This window comes from Neurospora tetraspora (assembly GCF_033439725.1).
Source record: "Neurospora tetraspora strain CBS 560.94 chromosome Unknown B0H65scaffold_6, whole genome shotgun sequence".
Lineage (NCBI taxonomy): Eukaryota > Fungi > Ascomycota > Sordariomycetes > Sordariales > Sordariaceae > Neurospora > Neurospora tetraspora.
Window position 1 is genome coordinate 1614817 of NW_026944388.1, and position 23453 is coordinate 1638269.

General features: G+C 52.8%; 7 protein-coding genes across 7 annotated transcripts; all 7 read right to left on the minus strand.

Annotated features, from left to right (window-relative positions):
• Nucleotides 1–76: 76 nt before the first annotated feature.
• On the minus strand, nucleotides 77–3440 carry B0H65DRAFT_258891 (uncharacterized protein). The gene has a single exon (XM_062822590.1). It carries the CDS (start codon nucleotides 3197–3199, stop codon nucleotides 137–139), a length of 3063 nt encoding a protein of 1020 aa, XP_062679372.1. The 5' UTR covers nucleotides 3200–3440; the 3' UTR covers nucleotides 77–136.
• A 3364-nt stretch (nucleotides 3441–6804) lies between these two features.
• On the minus strand, nucleotides 6805–7674 carry B0H65DRAFT_258948 (uncharacterized protein). The gene is made up of 2 exons (XM_062822591.1): nucleotides 7417–7674; nucleotides 6805–7265 (listed from the first exon to the last, which is right to left on the minus strand). The coding sequence occupies exons 1-2, from the start codon at nucleotides 7589–7591 to the stop codon at nucleotides 6886–6888; spliced, it is 555 nt and encodes a 184-aa protein (XP_062679373.1). The 5' UTR covers nucleotides 7592–7674; the 3' UTR covers nucleotides 6805–6885.
• A 957-nt stretch (nucleotides 7675–8631) lies between these two features.
• On the minus strand, nucleotides 8632–11869 carry B0H65DRAFT_472342 (uncharacterized protein). Its single transcript, XM_062827146.1, has 2 exons — nucleotides 9127–11869; nucleotides 8632–8653 (listed from the first exon to the last, which is right to left on the minus strand). Exons 1-2 carry the CDS (start codon nucleotides 11614–11616, stop codon nucleotides 8639–8641), a joined length of 2505 nt encoding a protein of 834 aa, XP_062679374.1. The 5' UTR covers nucleotides 11617–11869; the 3' UTR covers nucleotides 8632–8638.
• A 154-nt stretch (nucleotides 11870–12023) lies between these two features.
• B0H65DRAFT_472343 (uncharacterized protein) lies at nucleotides 12024–13012 on the minus strand. Its single transcript, XM_062827147.1, has 2 exons — nucleotides 12865–13012; nucleotides 12024–12794 (listed from the first exon to the last, which is right to left on the minus strand). The coding sequence occupies exon 2, from the start codon at nucleotides 12653–12655 to the stop codon at nucleotides 12425–12427; it is 231 nt and encodes a 76-aa protein (XP_062679375.1). The 5' UTR covers nucleotides 12656–12794; nucleotides 12865–13012; the 3' UTR covers nucleotides 12024–12424.
• Nucleotides 12317–13486, minus strand: B0H65DRAFT_578053 (uncharacterized protein; the record flags this gene model as incomplete). The annotated part of the gene is made up of 4 exons (XM_062830717.1): nucleotides 12317–12794; nucleotides 12865–12963; nucleotides 13059–13112; nucleotides 13200–13486. 4 exons carry the CDS (start codon nucleotides 13484–13486, stop codon nucleotides 12668–12670), a joined length of 567 nt encoding a protein of 188 aa, XP_062679376.1. The 3' UTR covers nucleotides 12317–12667.
• Nucleotides 13487–15937: 2451 nt separating this feature from the next.
• On the minus strand, nucleotides 15938–17543 carry B0H65DRAFT_259071 (uncharacterized protein). Its single transcript, XM_062822592.1, has 3 exons — nucleotides 17016–17543; nucleotides 16811–16892; nucleotides 15938–16741 (listed from the first exon to the last, which is right to left on the minus strand). Exons 1-3 carry the CDS (start codon nucleotides 17372–17374, stop codon nucleotides 16064–16066), a joined length of 1119 nt encoding a protein of 372 aa, XP_062679377.1. The 5' UTR covers nucleotides 17375–17543; the 3' UTR covers nucleotides 15938–16063.
• Nucleotides 17544–18663: 1120 nt separating this feature from the next.
• On the minus strand, nucleotides 18664–20324 carry B0H65DRAFT_510570 (uncharacterized protein; the record flags this gene model as incomplete). The annotated part of the gene is made up of 3 exons (XM_062828412.1): nucleotides 18664–19477; nucleotides 19613–20202; nucleotides 20310–20324. The coding sequence occupies 3 exons, from the start codon at nucleotides 20322–20324 to the stop codon at nucleotides 18664–18666; spliced, it is 1419 nt and encodes a 472-aa protein (XP_062679378.1).
• Between the last annotated feature and the right edge of the window lie 3129 nt (nucleotides 20325–23453).

The following is a 23453-nucleotide window of genomic DNA, read 5'->3' on the forward strand; positions in this document are numbered from 1 at the left end:
AAAGTTTTTGCTTTGATTTGTTTGTTTGTGGTCATTGATCTCATCACCGTAAACAGCAAAGCAGAACCCGTAAACGAAGTCAAACAAGCAAGTACACACTGCGCCTGTGGGAAAAGAACGACTGTCCTGGCTTTGCTCAAACTCGCTGGTCCGCAAAATCGAGCACCTCACAATCATCCTCAAAGAACCCGTCATAGTCAAGGGCCGCGGCGGTCAAGCGGGAAGCCCCGCGCTTTCGACGGGTCGTGACAACGACTTGGTCGGTGTCCCCGTTCCGTTCCAGGACTCGTTCCATCGCAGAAGGAGGAAGAGCCCTCAAGTCGTCGTTGAACATGAAATCGTCATCACCCAGCTGGTGAAGTCCCAAATCCAACTTTCTTCCTTGGATTCTGCCGCCGAAAGCCCATGCCTGAGAAGCTCCTGACCCGTCTTCAACCTCGTATAGGGCAACACGCCGATCAGTGTGGAAGGGTTGATACGGCGCGCTAGACTCTATCTCCGCCTGGGGGATTGATGATCGGATGGCAAGATTGGTTATCTTTGCCCTAGCTCGATGTCGGTCGAGGACCATCGTCTCATTGCCCGTATCGAGGTCCCTCTCCGTGAATTCGTAATACTCTTCCTGGTCAACGAAAGCCTTCGCACGCGCTGCCAAGGAGAGGTCCGGCATCAGAGGAACCTTCACATCCTTATGTCTAGAAAGTCGTGGAGCCCGTCTCTCGCCTCCGGATGTCCTGCGGTTCATGACCGCAAACGAGCGAACGAGACCGTTGCCCAGAACATAGAGCAAGTGACCTCTCTTACCCGTCACCCACGTCACGCATGACATCCCTGGAGCGGAGTTGCTGGTTGGTAGAGATACCCGGTTTTCACCTGTGTGCCTCAGCTGGCTGATGGCATGTCCAGTTTTGCCAAGAGAATGACTAATGCTCGCAGCGATAACCTTTCCACCATGTGTTGCATAATCGCCAATTCCAGACCCTACAAGCTGTCCGTTGCTACTAGTTCTGCGAGGTCGGCTGATGAGTGGCCGGGCGACTTCACGGACCGAGCTCAAGGCGTTGGAAGCAATCGCGATCGCAGAAGTTCCTTCCGAAACCGAGTTTGTTGCCTCACTCGGCCTGATCCGGCGACGTGGAGGAGGCCACGAGAAGGCGCTTACCGGCAGATCCAGGATATGAACGGTTCCACGTTCCGTTACCATGGCTATGCGCTCACCATTCGGCTGAGTCCAGGCCACATCAACAATGCGTGTCACTGTCATACGGGAGAACTGCGCAACCTGGCGCACTCTTGGGCCTCCCGTAGTAGACAAGCCAGTACCCTGCAAGGGCGATGATTTGGTGTACTGCAAACGCATCAAGTCCCAGACAGTCTGGACATCTCCCTTGCAGCTGGCAGTGAAGAGAGATAGGCCAGACGGAGAGAAAGACAGGAAGCTGCAGCCTTGGGGAATATGAAAGCTGGTAACCGGATGGATAGTGGCCGATGAGGACAATATCTCTAAATCAACAATCGAGATCATGTTCGGATCCTTCGCGACTGGCGGAGTAATGGTACCATGTGTCGGAGGAAACTGGGAAGGGTCTGGCTGGGCAGATCCTCCCCAGCTTTGAGGGGCGAGAACAGGAGACCGGCTGGTTGGGTTCGTTTGCGGATTCCAGTAGCTGTTCCAAGCCTGCCAGCCCTGCTTACCAACCCATTTGGCACCTTGAATAAGCTCCTGGGTCGCATCTCGCACGATCTTGTTCACAACGCTGTCACCCAACGGAAGATCGATCTCGGAAGAAGCGGGCGGCAGCTGACCAGGCGTCAACGAAGACAGATTCGGAGCCCGACCGTAGATTGGAACCGGAACAGTCGCTCGAAGAGTTATCTGCGAAGACGGCGTAGCCGGACAGTAAGCGATCCATTTGCCTCTGACGCTCAGGATTGCAGTCTGAGGCCGCGGGCGAGGCGGCACTGGAGTGTAATTCCGATCCATGTCCTGTGATCCATCACTACCTCTTGGAGTCTGTTGTAGTGTAGTCCAAAGCTTGCCATGGCAAACAAAACGCGGCGCGGATTCGTCTGTTACCACCTGTTGATAGACCCAGCATTCGCCAGTGATTCCAGATGATATAACCACACTTCCGCCATCTGCGTGAATGTGGAAAGCACCAGACGGTAGAGGCGCTTGGAAGATCGGGCTCAGAACTGAAGTCTTCAAGGGGATCTTCGGTGCTTCGAGTAGAATGTCGACTAGCTTGTTGGTCTTAAGCGAGTAGATCTCAACGGTTGTCTGGTAACACTCTATGAAACCAGGTACCGCCCTATCACCAGGCGTATCCTTAGGGGCATCAAGTGGGACGTTAGCCATGGCCTCGGACCTATCCTCAGACACGGCATCATAGTCGCCTTCGGTTTTAGGGGCCGAATTAGGAGATGATTGAATAGGAGGAAGATCTGGACCGTGGACAACAACTGCGATCAGCGGAAAGACGTCCGCTTGCGCAGCCGTCCAAGGAAGAACCTTGGCGTGATACACGCCTCCGCGCAATCCCTTCAAACTCGCAAAGGCTTCCAAATGACCTCCCTTTGTAAGCTTGTGAACTTCCAAACCACCCTCGTATCCAGCCAAGACGACCTTGTCGTTCCTCATAACATGGTCCAGGGATGGAGAGGCAATAGTATCATATCCAAAATAGTAGCCTCTGTCGCCCGCCTTGATGCCATCATGGCGATGGGTGTCCAGGTTAAAACCGGGTGCAGAATAAAAGTGAGGTTGCGGTTGGTGAGGCAGCGGCGGATTCCCAGCACGTGCAAAGTGCGAGTGCATTGAGCTTCTCCTAGATGCCGGCTCGCCCAAGTGTCCGTGAAGTTCAGCAGGGGATTTAGCCATGTGAAAGCTCATCGGACGGCGGCCCGCAGTCGGAGGCGATACCGAAGCTGCATAGAGGTTGCTGGGAGGCCTGGGAGAAGACCAGCCAGAGGACATCCCGCGCGTGTCTTCGAAGGATGAAGGTGTATACGACGAGGGAGCCGTAGGAGGCGACTCGCCCGCCAAACTGAGAATATTCCCGGGCGAGCCGGCCATTGCTGGCAGGTTCTTTATCCATTCCCTAGCGTTCGGCGAGGGGCTTGTTGCGAACGAAGCTGTGGAGACAGCGTCAAGATAGGGGGAGGTGATCCGGTCCCTAGGAGAGGGTGCGATAGGCATGTTTTCGGGAACTGTCACTGCCGGTATCGGGGTAGGGGTCGGCGACGGGCTAGACGAGACGTCTGTGGCGTCGGTTGTGTTTCTAAGGAGGCAATTGATGATTAGATCAAACAGTCCAAGTGGTGACGGGCACTCAAGCACAGAGGATCATCCGTTGAACAGGAGGGGAACCCACGAAAACTTGGCGCCCTGTTTCGTCACCGCTGCGACCACTCCGCCACTGTCCTTGCCATTCTTCCGGTCTTTCTTAGAGGCTAAACAGAGTCTTGTGTTAGAATATCACAGTGGTCACTCTGATTGATTCAAGGAGCGAAACAAACCTGGCATGAATGGCAACGCGGGAGAGTGTCGAGCAGGTTCCTGCCCGGGGGGAGAAGCAACAAGCGTCGGAAGCTCTCAAGGCACGCAGAGACACAAGTGGCCGACCTTCAAAGAATGAATACGGCAGCTATGTATATGGTCAAGAGACTCGGTACACTAGATGGTTATACGTGGGTTGTACGGTGTATGCTCGGAGAGACGTAAGACAGGAAAGCTATTAGTGAATTCGAGCGGTGATATCGAGAGCGTCGAGGCAGTTGAGCACTGGGCTGTGTCCGGGAGTTGTGGTGTCGTTACCGGGGGACAAAGGAGTGTAATCGCAGAGCCAACTCTGCGACAGATAGACAGATAGAAAGAGGATGATTGCAAGGCAGAAAAGCGAAAGTAAAGCAGCAGTTGAAGTGACGCGATATTACAGATGGTCGGTAGATTAGTAGCAGCGTGTCAAGCTCGTAATGTGTCGTGATCAAAGCAAAGAGAAGGAAGTCGCCGGCGTATGCTAGTCGTTGAACGTTCGTGATAGTAACTGGTCGGAAACTCGGTGCTGTTGTTCCTGGTATGAAGTAGAAGCTGGTACCTTGTGTGTGTGTGTGTAGTGTAAAGTTGTGTGAAGAGAAGAGGTCGGATGGAAGTGAAGCAATGCAGGAGGAGTCAGAGAGGTGGTGACTGCCGACGTCAACAGCCCCCCCAGTGAGTGGCAGTCTACAGGTCAACGGCCAGGATCAGCCAGCAACTGCCCACACCTTGCTGGACAGTGCCTGACGAGCTCTAGGGGAGGTAGAGGGAAGTACCTGGCTCCTGCTGGTTAGACCTTGCGTGGGCGGTGACTCGGGGTGACGGGGTGAGGACCTTCCCCTTCCTGACTGCCCAGACTGACCAGTCACCAGGGAACCTGAGCACTGTGAGGCCTGCTACTGGCTGCGATGAACAGCTGGGATGCGGGACAAGAAAGAGCGGAACCCACACACGGGTCCAGTTAAGGCGCCTTGTTGGCTATCACGACCTGGAGATACCCTACGGTCTATCAGCCTGTTTGGAGGATGTCGTTTGAAGTCCGGGCAGAGCAGCGGGTTCGGCCGGGGGAGTCGGGATTCCAACAGTTGAGAGGCGACGACAACCCAAGACAGTGGAAGCGGGCAAGGCGGGGAGATCTTCAGCGAGGTTGTCGTGAGTGAGTGGTACAAGCGTGTGGGGCGTGATGCAGGTGCAAAGGGACGAGGCATGAGGTACCCACCGGGTGCTGGATCTCCATTCGTGACGTTCAACCCGTGAGCGGGATAGCGTGACGGTTCCAGTGTCCCGAGATAAGAAACCACTGGACGGCGCCAGACTGCCAGAGAGCCCCTATCTCCATAACAACAACAAGGCACAAGTACCCCCATGTACCATGAAACCGCTAAATGGACGCCGATGGCGGGGCGATCTATACCTCTATCCAGTCCCCTCCCCGGTGCTCCCACCGCTCGGTATCTATCACCTAATCACTCACACACCGACCTTCGGCGCTTCTATTCAGTTCTCTTCTCTCCTCTTGTACATTGTATTGGGAGACCAGCTGACTCCTTCTTTGTGGCAACGGGTGAAAGAGCCATAAGTCTCCAATGGCGGAAGTGGCTGCTGCTGCTATGATGGGCATGGCTTAAGTTGAATGGTTCGCGAGGGACCAGTTCTCTTTCTGTGGTAGGGTCGTTCATTTCATCTCGTACACAAGCACTCAAAAAGTACGTCATAGGTTCCGATGCCAGATGGGTGGATGGATCATGGATCCGTGTTTCATGACCGCGAGGAACTCACGGGTACCTTTAATAACTGGTAGGTTTCCAACAACGTCTTGATGCTCAAGTCAAGTCTTAAAGAGACAGATAGCCGCCCAGGGTTGGTGACTGTTGGGCTCACATGGCACATGGTCGAAATGCCCTTTGTTTTAGTCATTCCGGGATCTACAAAGCGTATTCACCATTGTCGGTTATATGATGGGACCCAAGGTCTTTCAACATTCACATGGCCGGGCTCACATCTTCCGGGCTTTTGTCTTGTTATCTCAAGGTCCTTTGAATCCTTTCTGCTGGTATTCAAGGACAGGAGGTCCGTCTTACATCACGTCATCGTACCTATAGGTACCGGTAAGCCAGACGGTGGTGGTGTTGGTGCTTCAACAAGTTCACAGGGCAGTCCGCATTGCTGCGTACGTACATTGCTCACCTGGCACACCAGTGCCAACCATGAGGTGTACAGAGTATGTATTCCGTCCGCAAACGCAAGAGGCCCTTCAATGTCCATCCAGATCCAGTTGTTAAGGTCACCCGGAAGCAACCGACCCGCCGATCTCGCAGGCTATGGTAACCCCAAAAGGAGTCATCTTAGGTCAGGTTGTGATACGCCGCTCGCCTGATCCGCGGCTGGCTGAGGTAGAAATAAGACGCTGTGCTCCCTTCCATGTCCCCCGCAGTCGTCGAGGCCGTTTGCCTCTCGCCGATATGTACCCTGACGAATTATACATACCCCGCTCCGAGGATCCTGATAGCTGTGACCTACGGTAGCTGATCTCTCTGCCTGGCGACGCAGAATTGTCCTATCAAGCGAAAGCGAGACCAGCCAGATGCCGGGAAGTTTGCCAGGCTGAAGGCAAGACAAATGAAAGACAGCCAAATCTGAACCTGAAGAAGAAACAAGGCAAGGGGGGTTTCAGTCAGCTGGCTGCATGTGCCTTGTCTCTTATCCCGCCGTCTGGGCGGGTGACGCTCGGCGTGTCATGTGGGTTGCTGGAGTTACGTATCGAAAAGGGAGGTGGGGTTTGTTTAGTAGGTAGACCTCGGGGGTTTGCGGCAATGCCTGGCTCATCTGGCAATCGAACTGTTTAGAATCTTGTAGTCGGAAAACAACAAACGTAGGATTGAATGCTTGGTCGTTGTGAACTAGGGATATACTCTTTCAATTCGCAAGCGTTATGATTGTGAAGTTGTCGAGAGTAGAATGGGAAGAAACAGCGTGCCATCTGTGTAAGTGCTGTTAGTACTGTCTTGTTGTACTAACAGATGTTGGTGTGTAGACTGATGATTGGTGTTAGTACACTAGGCCCACCTCAATCAATACTGAAAATTCCACTTCTCAACACCCTTCGCTCCTACGTCCAGGAGCATCAGATCCGAGACACCGTGATGCAAACACCGGACTCAACACATTCTTGCAAGCCCCGTATCTAGGTCACGACTCCTATCTGTTGAAACTGTGAGATTGATACTGATTGTTTACAAAGAATATCAACCCAAACCACAGTCGCAATCCAGATCCTATTAGCAGACCTTACTCCCCCATCAAACCCTTCATTACTATCCCGTCATCATACGATGGGAACCTCCCCATTTCTATCCTGACGAGTACTCAACGCTGGGAGATAGATAAACTCTATAGCCCTTGAACACATATACCGACGTATTTCCCCTCTCGGACGACGCTTCACCACCATCACCGTCAACCTCCCACTCCCTATCCATCCAATCCCTAGGATGCTTCAGAACCAACTCCGCATGCGCCGCCCAATCCATCCTCTCCTCCTCTCCCGTATCCTTCATTGTATAGACCACCGTTCCGTAAACCATAAACTCCAAATTCTCAACACTTCCTCCTCCTCCTCCTCCTCCTCCCAATTGCCAAGGGAGAGAGAACCCCCCCGAAAAGACCTTCTCAACTGTATGCTTCCTCGCCTCGACTCTTTCCCACATGCTTTTTCTTAGGGTGCGGATTTCTATGTGTGGTTTTCGATTCTTAGTTAGTTGCTGGTGGGTTATGCTCACTCTACACTGATGGTTGTGGCCATAGTGTATGTAGGTGGTTTGAGCTGAGAATACCACGATAGGAGGAGGGATGTGATAATGTATGTAGAATAGTGTACGTACCTTCCCTCCCCTCAGCAACCTGATGACCCATCACAAGCTTGGCATTCACCCCGAAGAAACTGACCCATTCCTCCGTCAGGTCTGGGTTGTCGGAGACTTGGAAGAAGTGGGTGATGAAGTCGGAGATGGTGTAATTGGAGAGGAGAGAGGTAGGGATCTGGGACGACGAAGACATGGGTGAGACTGGGGAGAGATTCCGTCAGGTTCTTGGTGGTGGGCCAGGTAAGTAGGTTCGTCGTCGGAGAAGGCGGGTTCTGAGTTGAAGTGATTCCAATGATGGGGGAAATGTTTGATTGGTGTCTTGAGGAGAAAAACGACGAGGAATGCGTGGCCAGACCAGGTCTAAATACAGGTACTGAAATGGAAATTCAGGGTGTGATGCACCTTCCCAACGTCACAGTTCTCTTGATCTTTGTGGGGTTTTGTTTTAGGAAGCCATGGTAGGTAGAGGGAAGTTGCTCGTCTTGACTTTAGTTTCCTTGCGATGTCGGGTATGACACGTGGATCGCCAGATGGAACTGCGTTTGCCGTTTGCTCCATTGATCTCGACGATGATCCCCGCGATTGTCGTTCTGGCTTGGCAGGCACACACATTGAAGATCATCACCGCCCGTATTCATCGCAACGTCTGGTATATGATTGGTATATAAACATTACCTATACATGTTCTTCGCCGCTTTCTCGCCTGCCAACTTTTGCTATGGGATACTTTTTCGCTCTATAACAAGGGCTGGTATCTAGTCCAAGGGTCCTCCTCTTCCCGGCCTTTAAACGAAACTACTAGCAGCTTCGATCTGGCATAGCGATGTTACTAAAGTCTGTATCCCAATGTACTGCTCCGCAAGTTTGATTAATCACCGAATATGGTGAAAAGGGAAGTCAACCATCCGCCTGGCAGGCTGGCCAGGTTAAAATGCAAAAACGCGTTACCAAACGCCCTTCTCACACACCAGCGCCTTCAACTGAAAACCAACGCTCCAATGCATTGCCATCACGCAGCCAAACTTAGCCCCACGCTGGACATAAACAAGACAGGAGGCAAAAAATCCCACCGACCCTAGAGGTATCTCAAGGCCTCAATTGGCCCTGTTGTGTGGCTCTCTAGGCTCTCTAGGCATTGATACCTCTAGCTCTTTAGGCCTTGATGCCTCTAGCACTGACTTCGCCCTTCTCGCCAATGTTCAGCGCCTTGCGACAGTCGGGACAATACCACTTCGTCGTCCTAGCCGGAATCGCGGTGAGTCCTACGCATTCGAGATGGAACCATTCCTGCTGGCATTTCTGTGGTTTGACATTGTGGTTAGCCTTGTGTCCCTTCTGGTTGTTCTGATTCCCTCCACCACTCTCTCCATCATCTTCATCATCGGAATTGTTCGAGCACTGGCTCCGGGCGATTCTCACCCTCTTCTTTCCCGTCTGAGAGGGATAGCTCTCTGCGTTTTCTTCTTCATTTTCCTTGTTGGGCGCTTGCTCTTCGTCTTGCTCTTCATCATATTCATCCCCCTTTGTTCCCTGTTTTCGCTTGAGACCTTCTTGGTCGATCTTTGACCTTGTAGAAATGGACATGGTAGACGTAGAAGTTGCCGAAGCTCGACTTGCTGCGGCCTTGCCGGACTTTTTGGATGTTGACTTCTTCTTCTTGGTGGGTTGTTTACTCACATCAACGTTGTCACATTGAATCATTATCCCAAAGCTCACACGGTTGCATAGGCAGTACCTCGGCTCGTCGGGATCGATCACGTTTCCCTCGTCGTCCACTTCGACTTCCGTCTCGTTTTTGGTTCCGGCGGCGGCTGCTGTTGCTGCTGCTGCTGCCGCTGCTTGCCGACCTTCCGCAGCTGCCTTGTCCTTACCCTTTCCGGTGCGGGCGCTCTTCTTTGGCGCGGCTTTTCGTTTCCCAACAGCACTATTGCCGCCGCTCACAGTCCGGCTAATGACACCTGGCGCTGGTCTTTTAGTTCGCTTTCCGGTCGTCCGTGTGGTTATGGTCGTCTCTGCCGGAGCCTTGTCTGGTGCAGGGGTGTTCCGGGCAGTACTTGTGCGACGAGGGCGATCTGATGCAAGAGATGGCTGGGGTTCTATACTAGAAGCCTTGCGACGGATAGACGTGGTTGATGCCACACTGGGAGGCGCAGTCGCCGTTGTGGATCCTGCTTGTTCATCTGGATCTGGTGTGTGACTGGGTACATCTGCAGCTGGAGTTGTTTTACGGGACAAACTTTTTGTTTCCTTCTGCTGTTGCTGCACCTGTAGTTGTTGCTTCTGTGGTAGTTGATTTTGCTGCGGCTGCGGCTGCGGCTGCGGCTGGTGCTGCTGTTGTTGTAGTGGTTGTGGTTGTATTTGCGGTTGATTTTGCGGTTGTTGTTGCTGTTGCGGTTGTTGCTGCTGCTCTTGGGTGCGAGTCGTTTGCATCTTCCTCGTCTCTCTAACAGGAGGAAGAATCGGAGTTGTAGACTTTCTGGGCGACCGTAGCGGCGGCGGGATCGGTGTCTCAGCGGGTGGTAGCTTTATGGGTGGAACTGGAGGGGCCGCACTGGAACTACCGGCGATGCTGCTTGGGGCGGGAGATGTCGCCGAAGCGACTGAGGCACTAGATTTGGCAGCGCTGGAGTGATCTTGGGCATGAATGGGGAGAGGAATGGGGGTTGTAGAATGCAAGACGGGTGTAGGCACTGCCGTTCTCTGGTGTGGTTGAAGATTTAGCTGCGGAGTAGGGACAGGAGTCTCGTTTTTCATCCGCTTGATCTGCGACTCCGGTTTCGTCGCATCGGCCTCGATGACAGACTCCCTCTTGCGCTTCTTTGGTTGTTTGGGTCGGCTGTTGTTGACTATCGTAGGGGTTGGGGTTGGTTGGGTAATGGCAGGTTGTGAGTTATTCATCAGTATCCGGGCAACATTGTCCAAAAGCTTTGCCGATTCTTCGGCCTCAATCGCAGCCTGGTGTGCCAACTGGACTCTCTTGAGTTTCTTGGCCTCGTTCAACTTCATGCCGCGATTATAGGTATTCGCCTCGTCTGCAGCCAAGGCCTCTTCCGAGACCGCGCCCACGGGCATCTGCATCTCTCCAGTTGTAGGGTTCTTGACTGGGACAGGCATCTTTCCTTCAAAGACCCTTCCCTCTTGTTCCGCTTTTTGCTGTGCAGCTTTGAAGGCTTCATAACCGCGGCCCAAAGCTTGGAGTTCTCGAGCGATCATGGTAACAGAGGGGGTCCAGGCTGCATTCTTCTTCATCTTCTTTCTCAGCTTGGCGAGTTCGAATGGTGTAAGCTGGCCCCAAGGAGCGTCTGGACCGCCGATTACAGGGTTCACTGGAGGCGGGCCCAGCTGTGCCAGCGCAGCGCTCGTGGATAGCGGTTGCTCGCCGCCTGGAATATGCGGCGGGGGTACGGATGTTCTTGGCTTGGGGGCTTTTCCAGCTTTAGGGGGACGGGCAGGAGCCTTCATAACCTTGATGCGTGGCTGAGGTGCTGGGGTTACACGGCTGGTGGACAGAGATGCCGCATCCTCGTCCTCGGAGCTGCTCTCGCTGTCGCTGGTAAACGGTTCGTAGTTGAGCTCGTATGGTGCCAAAACTTCTCCAGGGACTGTGATTCTCGGGACCCTATGTCGTCGTGGTTTCTGGCCATCAAGTCGTAGGGGTGCCTTGGATCCTGCTGCTGCCTGGGGCGACTTGAACGTTGCGACGGGGCTCTTGATCTCTTCTGGGGGCGGGTAGTTCTCAAACATGGTCTCCAGCTTGGCGAGAATGGTTTTGATGCGACTGTGATGTCGTTTAACCTCTCCGTCCATTCGTACAGCTTCCGCGTGGGCGGAAACACGGGCATTCATGCCTTGTTGAAGCTGTTCGGATATGTCGGCGCGCAGATCGACGGCACTGGTCCGCTCGGAGGGCGGGATGTTTGGTAGCTGAGACCATTTCTTGGTGAGTTCGTGGACATTGGTGGACGCGTTAATATGGGTTTCGTCGAGTTTGCCGATGAGGGTGAGGGAGCGCATAATGTCGGCAGGAAGGTATTCGGTAAAGTCGAGGAAATCGGTGACGGTAGCTTGGGCATCGGGGTCGGCAGGCATGTCGAGAGAGTTGAGGGGGTTGAGGGCGCCGAGGGTCTGAATCGCCTGCTGGATGGGCGGCGCGTCCTGACGCGGGGAAATGGGTTCGTCCATCGCGTTGGACTGCGCGATTGCTTCGGCAGCAGACATCTCGAATGGGGAGTGTTGTGAGGCTCGGAGGACGATAAGGAAAGGGGCTATATATCGGCGGGCAGGTTCATTTCTAGGCGTCGCGCACGCTGCAAGATGGTCGCCTTGGTTTGTTGTCCGAGTCGCCGAGGTATCGAGGCTTGGTTGAGGGTAAAGGTCCCACGCGATTGCGGGCGGTTGGCAGCAAAATGGCCGTCCGTTTGCTGAGCTGCAGTGGGCGATGATGTCGTGGGACGCGTGAGGTCAAGTGGAAAGTCCGGGCGTGGACCTAGCTTGTGAAACGGGCCTGTGGAGTTTGCCAATGATCGGCCTTTGTGGAGAAGGGACCGTGGGCTGGAAACTTGGCGCCCCACTTTCCTGCAGTCAGCTGCAGCGCTCAGGAACGAATACCTTGACAGGTTTAGCGTGTTTTGTAAACAATTTATTCGCCTTTTTTTGAACTCAAGGTTGTTGGTCTCCCTCCAGTTTTGGCTCCCTTTTTGTTGGTTGATGGTCAAAGTTGGTTGGTTCTGCAAGTGACCAAGCGAGCCAAGGAAAGACTGCTGTTCCCCCAACCCATCATTGACAGTAGATCCCCCAGTGGTTATCGTCATGATTGCCTCAGCTGTTCAAGCACGGCCCGTGTAAACGAGCGTTGTTGATTTTGTCCCTCTAAATATCTATCGAATCCACCCATCAGAATCTCGACTGTACCTCTAGCTGATGACATAAACATGTAGATGAAAAACAAAACCGAAAAGGAAAAAGACTTCCTTTCCAAACAATTGATCCTGCGCGCCGCTCACATCATGTTGCCTCTACTCCATCTTCAAAGTCTAAATGAGATAACCGCGAGAGGAAAAGAACGAAGGATAGGAAACAAGTGAAGGTGGCCGGAATGACAACTGCAACAACGAACACCAAGCCCATGGACTAGGAAATGAAAACAACCAACAATAACACACGGTATACCAGGTCTAACACAAAAAAGTCTTCCAGCGTCTAAGAAGAATAAAAGAAAGTGGAAAAAGCGACCGAGGAAAAAAAGTAAGGAATACATCCAATGAACTTTCTATCCCTCATAGTTAGTCCTCTGGATAAGCTTAGCACCATGGACCGTCTCGCCCTGCTCAGTCTGATACCAAGACTGGTCACCGACGGTAGTTATGGACGCGTATGCTGTCAGAGTTTTGCACTTTCTGTAATTGTGATTTCGGTCAGTATGGAGTCATTTGTTCTGTGGCTGAATAAAAATCTGAGCAAACTTACAGATACCCATTGATGGTGATGGCTCCCCACACTTCCAAGTCCCCTTGGACCTCGAAAGTTCCGGTGATTTTCAGTTTTCCAAAGATTTTGACTCTGTCGCTGTTTTGGGCAGGATGGACGGTTAGAATTTTTATGGTTCTATAAAAGAGAGAGAAAAGAGAGGCGGGGGAGGGAGGGGGTGAAAAGTGACTTACACACACAAAGCACTCCCATTAACCTTGACATTCCCATACGCCTTAATCTTATTACTATTTCCAACGTCGTTAGCATCGCCCACTTCCTTCGCATCCTCATTTCCAGAAACCAAAAGTCAGAGAAGAAGAGAACAAACATACCTGCACCTCAAATCCCCAACAATATCAATATCCCCATACGCCTCAATCCGATCCCTCACCGCAAAGTTCCCCGAGAAAGCAACGCCTCCGCCGGACTTGACTGACCCGTCGACTTCCATTGGTCCTCTCAACTCGATGGAGCTGTCTGATTCGATGCTCTTCTTTCTCTTGACAGTGGCAACTTGTTGCTGGTTGTTTGTGTTGGAAGACCCCGTCCCGGTATTGGTGCCGTAGACTCCTCCCTGCCCTTGGGAATCGAAAGTCATGATGTGCTCGTATTGGTACATTGTTGTCGATGGCGCTTCGGGCTCAGAGGATGCTGTTGTTGCCGTTGGTGCTGCTGGTGTTGCTGGTGCTACTTCTGCAACAGGAAGAGAAGATGAAGTAGACGAAGAAGTAGTGTCAGAAGTAGGAGGATGCTGATGTGGTCTCTCTCTCATAACATGTTGCCAAAATACTCAGTCTTCGTGGCCTATCCGCTGAGTGATGTCCTCGAGGATATGACTGCTGTTGATGTTGTTGAGTCCTAATTGCTGATGAAGCTCATGATATCGAAGAGTGTCAACCTCCGTTGTCAACTGGGGGATCAAGTGCAGCTATATAGTAGACGTCGAAGACCAGAGTCTGTAGCCTTACAGAAACGAATGGCCGTAGAGACACTAGATATTCATGACCCAATGGAGGACAGGAGTGAGAAAATAGTGAAGCTCCAACCCAGACGAAAGCGTCATAGTCCACTTCGAAAATTTTCTAGGACTGTCTGTCGGAACTCTGACCTAGTCTACATTACAAACACCGACCGGCGAAGCTTCGCCCAGCCTAACCTGAAGATAGAGGTATCAATATGGCGGTGGCATGAGCCTTCGGAGCCCTATGGAGTCGAGAATTCTTCGTTACCATTTCCCCTTTGGGACGGTTTATGAGAAGCTATGCGCCCCCCATGTCCCATGGGCGCAACGGTAACGGAGCGAGTCAACGGCCGGCCGATATGTCATCACAAGGACCCTAACATACAATGGCATGTTGGTGGTTCTCCATCAAGCCACGGACCGCAAAGCCATGACACCAGATTATCACACATACATGGTCTTACTACTGCCACTGCACCCAGATATGTCCACAACAGCAAACATCAGTATGAAAATCTCCGCTTCTGTGCCTCGCCCATGATGATACATTGGACATGTACGTACACAGCAAGCCACCCACGTCCTTGCCAGGCTTGCGCATCAACACCACCCATCAATGATCCATGTCTTTCTAGCCCGGAATGTGTACCGAACCCACTGCCCCCAGTCCCTTGGCATCGAGGAATGGAATGCTAGACAAGATTTCTTTTTTTTTTCCCCGGAAAAAAACAATGCTGTGAGTATTCCCTAACAGAAATTGCGGGTAGCATAAAAGTCACCTATTGGATATCAACCTTCACTTGATGGGACTGAGGCAGTCAGAAGCGCAGGACTTTTGATATTGTCCTAGGGCACTGGGTAGGAAGATGAACTCCGCCATGTCATTGACACAAGGTAAGGCAAAGCAAGGAACCAGCCGGTCCTGGTACTGGTCCTAACTCTGAGCCATAGAGATGCAGTACATAGTCTGGTATACCTAGAGGTATGTAATGTAGTCAATGTCTTGCTTTCTCGCCGACCGAAGTTGAAGTCGAGGTTAGTCTACTCCATGTATGTACCTAGCGCCAGATCGCGCTTCTTCGCTTAAGAAAAGCTGCGTCTACACGGCGTGACGGCGTAGAATTGCAACTCTGGCGTTACAACAACAACAAGCCACCGACGGACGGACGGGGCCCTCGTGGGCGTGTGTTTGGCGCCCTGGTGTCGTCAACGAAACACACTCGAGGAGGCCGCCCATAGCACTTCACCTAGGTAGGTAGTAGTGTAGCAGCCGGCTACCCGTTCGCGGCGCTCGGTGGGGGTGGATCGCGTTAAACGGTGGTAGTCCGGTGTCCTGATCCGTTCGGCTCTGTCGCTAGAAATGAGGCGTCGTTATGTTCAATAAGGAGGGTTACAACAGCTTGCCATTCGCCGACTTTGCCGGCCGCTGCCGATAAGGTTCATGGCGCAGCGGCGCAGCAGGGCTAACTAACAGTTCGACGACGACGAAGAAGAAGAAGAGGGGGGATCGGGAACAACGGCACAGCACCCTGTCTTGCCTGTTTTGACAAGAGTGACAGTGACTTTTGCCGAACGGAACACACCGACCGATCGTGAGACTTCTCCATTTAGTTCCGGGCAGTTCGTTTCATGCATGGCTTGCAGACCTTAGCTTGGTTGCCCGATTGAGAGATCTTCAGCTTTGAAACAGCCTTGCCTCGCGCTTAAGCTGCCTTGGCTGGACGTCAGCCTGTGTTACTACCCCAGTCAAGATACGCCGTCCTGCAGTGATGACATACCGAAAGTGGTGACCGCATCCCACGGAACAGTTTCAACGCCAAACGCCCATTTCTGTTTGGACTGCAACAAGGATAATGAAGATATGAACCGAGAAAAGAGAATTCGCGATGATTGCCCATCTTGGTCCTGGACTGCGACTCCAGCCTTGCTAGATATTTGGTAAAGCATTAAGAAGACCGAGTATGCCAAGCATGGGGTTAACATGGGTCACTTCCCCAGCCAACCCACGTGGCATACATATCTGGGCATCAGATCACCATTATCACGCTCGGTGAGACGGTGAGCCTATTGTGTAGTTTCATATTTTTTTTTTGATACATGTATGTGAAAGGGTAAACCATTGGCGTCCAAGAGAACATGCAATATGACAAATGACTTCATTCTCCAAGGCGAAGCAAATCATATCCAGCAAGTGCTGCCTATCTCCAACATCCCCATGCCGTAGTTAGAGGTAGCTTACACACTTCCTACATATCTCAGGGCCAGGCCGGTGATCGCGGCAGCCAGAACCCAGACGCTCGCATAGACAGCTGCTCCGTATGAGTCTACGCCGCTGAGGACAGTGGTAGCCTGCAGATAGGTATCGACTCCAGCAAAAAGCATGGCCACGGCAGTCCTCTTGACCGAGACCTTGGTCGGGGTGGTGTACCCCCAAAGGTTCCAGCAGATGGTCTGTCCAAGGGTGGCGGTGGCCGGATCAAACTCCGCAACCTCCTGGTCCTTGACGGTGGGCGAAGCGGTGACGAAAGGAGTAAAGATCAAGGTCCGCGCAGCCACGCCGAAGAGCAGGCAAAGGATCAGCGTCAGCGGACGGTTGAAGCTGAAGAGCTGGGCGTCTTGAGCAGGCTCAATGGTGCGGATACCCTCAAAGTAGAGGACAAAGTTGGTGGGAAGGAAAGTCCGGCAGGCCAAGAACAGTGTAACGCTGTAGACGAGGGCGGAAAGCATCGAGGTAAGCACCTGGATCTGCCTGTCGACAACGATGTCCCGGTTAGGGATACCAGGTGCGGCTGAGTGGGCGCCCGAAAGCCGGCGCAAGAGGAGGAAGGGAACGAAGGTCGATACGACCTCAACAGCGAGGTAGGCGCCGGCAGTCGAAGCACGGATGCCATAGTAAGTAGAGATCAGGTAGGCCTGTGGAACATATCAGTTGTGTGTGTGCCAAGATAGGGATGGGATGGTAGACAGCGGATGGAAACTCACCATCGGACCATGAGAGAGAACAGCCAGAGCAGCAAGGTCAAAACCGTCATAGTTTCCGTACCAACCCAGAGCAAGTCCAAATCTGCCATGCCATTGGCGTTAGTAAGATGGAGCTGAACCTCATGCGTCTCTTTTCCAGCCCTACGACAGGGGTTTGTTTGCCGAAGAAGCGCGCCTCTTCGGCAAAGATCAGGGAGTTTCTTACAGTTTCCAACCCGCCAACGCAAGCGCTTCCGTCTGTGTCAGAGACGAGGCGGGCCTAGCAACCTTGGCCAGCTCGCCGTGGGTGTACTCCACCACCAGGGACCGCCCGAGCGACTCGAGATAAAAGCTCAGGACGGCAACCAGGGCAAAGCGGACTGCACCCGGCAGTCGCGCACGCTTCACAGGCGCAGGCACCACTCCGTGAGTCTGGGCAACTTGGACAGCAGCCTCCACGGCGGGCACGGCGATCGAGGTTGCGAGTGCGACGGGGTCCGCAGCCTTGACCGCATCTCCAGCTGCGTCCTCCACCGCTGCCGCCACCGTGTCCACTACTTTCTTCACAGACTTTTGTCGAGCCATCGGTACCTAGTGCCGTTCGTGGTTATCGATGCGAGATACTCGTCAGGGATAGAAGTGTTCGAGCGGGGCGCGGGTTGCTTCTTTTTTCTGCGCGGGGGGAGACGGGCGTGATGAGAGGCGACGCGCGAGTTTTGTGTTTTTGTTGAGCTTCACTAACGGGGCGTTGACCGAAATGTGCACGGGATTCGTACGAACCAATGCAATTGGTGATTTGTGTTATGAAAAGAGAGCTCCCAATTAGGCAAATGACAGAATGAAGAGAGACTTGCTCGGTTTGAGTGTAAACGGCAAGAGTCGCGTCGGATGATGATGGAGATCGATGCTAATGGGGAAAAGAGCTAGGGAGGCTCGGGAGGGAAGCTGATGGGTAGGTGGTGTGGAGCAGTGACGTCCCCCTTCCCGTCCTGCCGCGCTAACCTCCGCATCGACCCCACTGCCCGCCCGCTGGGGGAGGCAGGAAAGTTCAGGTAAACACAGCAGCCCCAGGTCGAGCTCTTCATCACCCGCCCGACCACGCAGCACTGCCAGGTAAACCTGCGCCGCCGGGCGGGCATCAAGCAAGAAAATATTACCACTGCAACAAAATCCGGGCATTATCAGTACATAACATCTTGTCACGAACCTGAACTGTGCCAGTCCACGGTCTATCGACCGAAATCGAAAAGTATTTATTCTACGCCCTCTGCCTTTTTTTTTCTTCTTTCAAGAAACAACCTACGCGAGCAACTCTCCCGCCTGTTCGTCGCATCCAACTTGGCTTGAGCCCAAGCAAAACCCAATCTCACTTACCCTGGAGACAGCCAGGAACAGTCCTCAACCATCAACACCTCACATCTCTGCTGTTGTGTAACCCGTCCTTTTCCACTCTCGCCAGCCAAACAAACCACACGGCGGCACTTCTTCATCTGTGCTTGTGTTATACCTTGGTGTATTGTTGTTCACGTAGGTTGTTCATATGGTATTTGTTCGCTCGCTAACTAGATGTGTTTCCAAGTATTTGCTCGACGCTCGCTCACAACACTCACTTTAACCTCGTGGAGTTATGACTGTGTCCCGCGACACCTCTGGCGCTGGCATCTCTCAGCCCATGAGCCATGGCTCGCCAACCACAGTGCTCTCCACTCTTCGGTGCCAAGTGTCGTCGGCGGAGCAAAGTGCCTCATTAACATGGTTTCGATATAGATATACAAAAGGAAATCCTTCATCAACATCATAAGTTCCTTCTCTTCCCGAACCAAACACGAGTTGCTTCCGCAATATAGTACAGGCAACGAACCGCTTCGCCTTTCTCATTCTTCCATCCTTCCAAAGACACCGTCGTCGTCCTCGTCGCTTCTTGCCCGGGACCGCATGTCTTCGTCGTCGTCATAGTCCATGACGCTATCTTCGTCCATCTTGACGTCGCCCCGCTCGCTCGTCCGGTAGCTTTGACGCAGCTCCCCCCTGGTAAAGCTTTCCGGAGCTCTACTAGGATAGCTGTTGATGAAGCTACCAGGGAGGAGACTCAAAGACTGACCCAGGTATTGGTTTGGGAGAGGTGGCACTGGGGGTGCGTCCGCCGAGAGGTGGAACGACCGGGGGCCAGCGCTGCTGTTAAAGCTGCAGCTAAGACCTTCCACCGCCGCAGCCAAATCCCGATCTTCCTTGCCAGTTACGTTCCTGCCAGACGACGTTGGCCTTTGATCCTGGCTCATCAGGCTAAGCTGGCGGAAATGACCTGCAAATGGCGAACCAACCGGCACGCTACCCGCCACCGAACTACCGAACGCCGCAGATTGGTACGACTGCGCAAACCCGCTTGGGGTACTCTGTCTCTTGGTGAAGCTCATGGGGAACCCAGTCATGTTGCTAAGGGTATCCAGCTGGGGCGGTGGGGTCGTGTCCGCAGAGCTGCGCTCTGGTTGATCCGAATAGCCTGATGCTGCTGGGGATGCCGAATCCTGATCGCTGTTGAAGTCGTGGGTCGAGTCCGGAGGCGTGGTCCCGGTCGTTGGCTTGTTGTTCATCGCTACCAGGACAGAGGCAGCCTCGAGAAGCTGCACTTGCTGGTGCTTGGAAATCAACAGCTTAGAGGTATATGACCATTCGGGAGTGTGCTCCCACCTGACGGAACAGACAAGTCAACACAAAAGCTCTCCAAAGGCACTATCCGAGTCCCGTGGCCAATACCAGTCCTTTACACTCAACAGTCATGGAACAGGGAGTGGGAAAGGGGAGGAAAGGAAAATGGGCACAAACAAATGCTTGGTCAAGCAGCTGCTATGCTTGTATCCCTTCCCGCACTTCTCACAGCGAAGTTCCGGGCGGTTGATCTTTCGGCTTTCCTTGGGCGCCGGCTGGCCGTCACTGGCCCTCCTGTTTCGGCTCTTGTTGGCCCCGCTGCTGCTATTGTTGCTGTTGTCTCCTTCGTCTCCAGACATGTGAACCTCATCATCGATTGCGCTGTCCTGCATGTTGACCGTCCCGTCTGATGTTACGAACTTGTGTGTTGGTAGGCTGGCCGGTGGAGAGGGCAGGCTGCCGACGACAGCGGATCGCGAAAGACCGTTCTTGGATATCGTGTTGCGGCGTGCGTTGATGGAAATGGGCAGTGGCATAGCCTTGTCACCGGATTCTTGTTGGAGGGCGGCAGCAAGAGCAGCGACGTTAGCACCCGTGTTTGTCATGCTCTTCCGGCGTGTGACGCGGTGGGTGCCGTTGAGAGATCCGGAAAGTAGGGAGTGGGAGTTGGTGCGTGAGTGCGGCTGTCGAGCGATCGACAGGGCTGGAATGGGATTGGAAGACACCGAGGGACGGTGCGAGAGCGGTCGTGAGGTTTGTTGCATTTCCTGAAAGAATAGCCGAGATCATCAGCAACGAACGGGGTTGGTTCGCAAGTGGGTTTACTGGGAGGAAGGGAGGGAGGAGGAGTCATTGGATATTAGCAGAAGTCTACCTTGAACGAAGCCATTGCCAAGCGATGTAAAAGTGCCCCTTTTTCTCCGTCGTCGAGCGTAAACAGCAAGATGACAAGGTAAGAGTAGAAAAGGCTCGGGAAATATTGTTGCTATGTCGTGAAATTCGGCGGCCGGGTGTCGATCACAAAGAAGTAGCGTGTGGTGGTCCGTATAAGGCCAGGCAAGGAGCAAGGCGGGGAAATAATAATAATCTCGGGATCGGCCAGGGGTTGGTTGGTGAACCGGTGCTCGTCTCCCACCACGATAAGATGAGGTACGTCGAAATGGAAAGAGAGAATAAAAAAAAAGTTAACCAGCTGGGTAGCAGGAAGAAGGTAGGCAACGCCAACACCAGTCAGATGGCTGTTCGTCCAAGAGGACAAGGCAGGAGTGGCTGTGCCTCGGAGAGATCAATACTGTGTAGGAGGGAACGGTGGTATTCGCAGCCAGTTCCAACTAGAAATGGTTGCGGGCTGCCTTGGATGGGTGAGGTTGATAACCGGGGGCTCTGGGGGGATGAAGCGATTCAGACGAGGAATGATGGGAGGTGCAAGAGGTACGAGTCCAAGCTGTCACCAAAAATTAATCCAGAAAGAGAGGATCTGGAGAGAGACAGGACAGGCGCCTCTGCTGTCCGCTGAGGTGGTTCTATCCTGGTCGGCGGACTGGATCTTGGTTGGCTGCAGACGGTTGGTCGCAAATGGGATGGCGTGGAAGCTACCTAGCCTCTAGCCTAGACGCAGACGCAGCACGCAGCAGCCAGACACCAGACAGCCGAGAACGCAGCAAGGGGTCCTGGATGGATGGGTTGAATGAGGCACTTCTACTGGCTTGTCGACAGCCCTGGATGAATGGAGAGAGTCCGAGACTTTCTTGAGCAGGATGGGATGGTACCAAGTGGAAGCACCTCGTTCATTGCTCCCGTCAGGTTCCAGTGCGCTGATCCGAGATGGTGGTAGACGAGGTAGAGAAGGAGGAGGGCCGGCCGGCGGTGCCAGCTCCAACCGTCCTCCGATTGCGAGAACAGAAAAAGGTGGGAACTGACAAAAGCCCGGCCCGGTTGGGTACGAGAGGAGTACCCATATCCACAAAGACCGGGCCCGTTAAAACGACTGTGTCTCCTAGTTGAACGACTGTCCCTGACCACGCAAATCCATCGGCCTTGGCGCGGTCCACCATGCTGAACTGCCAAGATTGGTGCCAAAACCACTACCAAAGTCATGACTAGAATCATCATTCAACATCACGACATTCAAAGCTCAAAACAACGTCTTTCTCAGCGTCAAACTCACATTCACACGCGGGGGCCTCTCGCCGGCCCCCTGCACCCCCGGGACTAACCCTAACTAACCCTAAGCGCTAACTCTAACAATAACTAACCCTGACCCTACTTCTGCGGCGGGCGACTTATATGATAGCATGTCAGGTATACAGTCGTCTTAATATGGGACACAGTCGTTTTAACGGACTCGACAAAGACTGGGGGAGGCACTGACAGGTACCCCACAAGAGCAAGAGGCAGGAGACGAAGTACTTTTTGGCCTGACACAGTGTATGAACGCCCGGTTGGTTACGGATTAGGTTCAACTTCCGCTCTTTGCCTTTGGTGTTTGTTTCCTTGCTCACCCCTCCCCCCCTTTCCAGGGAGAGCCTCGAGCCCAAAATGTGCCAGAGGTTACCTTACTCCTGGGCTCCGGGCCATGTGTCTTGTTAGACCTTTGGTCCCGACTAGGATACATAGCTAGCCCATCACTCACCATTGATGTTTGTGTTGAGGACTATTTTTCTATCTCTCCTTTTTTGTTCTGTGATGTCTACTTTAGCTTCCTAAAGCTGCTTGCATTCTGCACTGCGGCCAGTGCATAAATGTGGTCTTTGTAAGATCGATGTTGTCAATCCAAGTTCAATGCCCGCATATACCATACTTGTAGGCACATCCGACTGCGGACCGCACCACCTGGCATGACCTCCCGTCATCTGGACTTTTCCAATCGCAACTGTGGCATGTTCCCCAGGAGCTCAGCCGTCTACGGCGGGGATACCAGGTACGGTTCGTTTCAGAGACCAAGGCCCTGATCGGCTCGCGTGTGTCGTGCGTAAAAAGTGTGCAAGACTTCTGGGAAAAGATACTTCAAGGGAAGTGGAGAGCCTGCCTTCGTACTATAGTACGTACTAGAACTTAGCATTCCGATCTTCTAAGCTATTTATATTTTAGGGGCTTCGAAAAGTAGTGCCGCTATTCCCATTCTTTTTCAAAAAAGGCTGATCTTCTTCGAGAAGTGCGCGTAATAGTCTTTGGAAGCCTTTTGCGTATAAGACTTCTGAATGGGGCGGTGGAGGAAACTAATGTGTAGAAATAGGGCTATCCAAACCGTTTTGAGGAGGCGATGGATGGTGGCTAAACTTCTTGAAGTTAGTATATGTACTTTAAATTCCCCGTTACGATTCTATTTTGGAAGTACGAGTAGGTTTTTATATAATTTCAGAAGACTTTAGAAGTCTACAAGGCCAAAAACCGATTCCATTTTACTAAACCAAAGGAAGGAAGGTTACATAGTAAGGAAGTTTTTGGGCTATGTTTAGGCTGTGCACAACTCAGAAGTCTTCCCAGAAGTCTTCACGCGCACGCGAGCTGATCACGCTCCAAAGGGCCGCATTGCTCTTTATTCAGGGCCAGGGACGACAACAATAAAAAGGCGGTACAAATGGCGGTAGACAAGCTTGCGTGGGTACTTAATGACCAATTCGGATGACCTTTAGCTTAATTTACACTGTGCCATCGCAAAGGATCATGTACCGTATCGACGACATCGGGGCCAGGGACAGAATTCAAACATTGCAAGCATGGGACCCCATTCCAATGTTCTGGACGCTTTGAGTTCTCGATTGACTTTCAACTAATTATCCGCCCATTACAGCGACTTTGGGGGTGCACCGAATGGGGCTCAGGTGAAGTGTCTGGTGATTAGGCGATGCAGAGACATAGGCAAAGGGGTGTGAAGCCAAATTGGAGCTCGGCAATGTAGCTATGGCTGAAGTACTGTATAATCTCTCGAAATTGACTTTCGGGTAAACACTGTAGAGGCACATATATGCCATTTTTCTGCCCGATGCGCTGCATATGTATGCCTGCCAACTCCCAT

What these genes read in the sequence shown, in the direction of transcription:
- B0H65DRAFT_258891 (XM_062822590.1), bottom strand. Translation starts at nt 3,199, where the DNA reads ATGCCTATCGCACCCTCTCCTAGGGACCGGATCACCTCCCCCTATCTT.
- B0H65DRAFT_258948 (XM_062822591.1), bottom strand. Translation starts at nt 7,591, where the DNA reads ATGTCTTCGTCGTCCCAGATCCCTACCTCTCTCCTCTCCAATTACACC. An exon ending in GGTTGCTGAGGGGAGGGAAG is followed by an intron (nt 7,266 to 7,416) that starts GTACGTACACTA and finishes AACCACACATAG; the next exon opens with AAATCCGCACCCTAAGAAAA.
- B0H65DRAFT_472342 (XM_062827146.1), bottom strand. Translation starts at nt 11,616, where the DNA reads ATGTCTGCTGCCGAAGCAATCGCGCAGTCCAACGCGATGGACGAACCC.
- B0H65DRAFT_472343 (XM_062827147.1), bottom strand. Translation starts at nt 12,655, where the DNA reads ATGTATTCCTTACTTTTTTTCCTCGGTCGCTTTTTCCACTTTCTTTTA.
- B0H65DRAFT_259071 (XM_062822592.1), bottom strand. Translation starts at nt 17,374, where the DNA reads ATGGCTCGACAAAAGTCTGTGAAGAAAGTAGTGGACACGGTGGCGGCA. An exon ending in GCGTTGGCGGGTTGGAAACT is followed by an intron (nt 16,893 to 17,015) that starts GTAAGAAACTCC and finishes ATGGCATGGCAG; the next exon opens with ATTTGGACTTGCTCTGGGTT. An exon ending in TTCTCTCTCATGGTCCGATG is followed by an intron (nt 16,742 to 16,810) that starts GTGAGTTTCCAT and finishes TATGTTCCACAG; the next exon opens with GCCTACCTGATCTCTACTTA.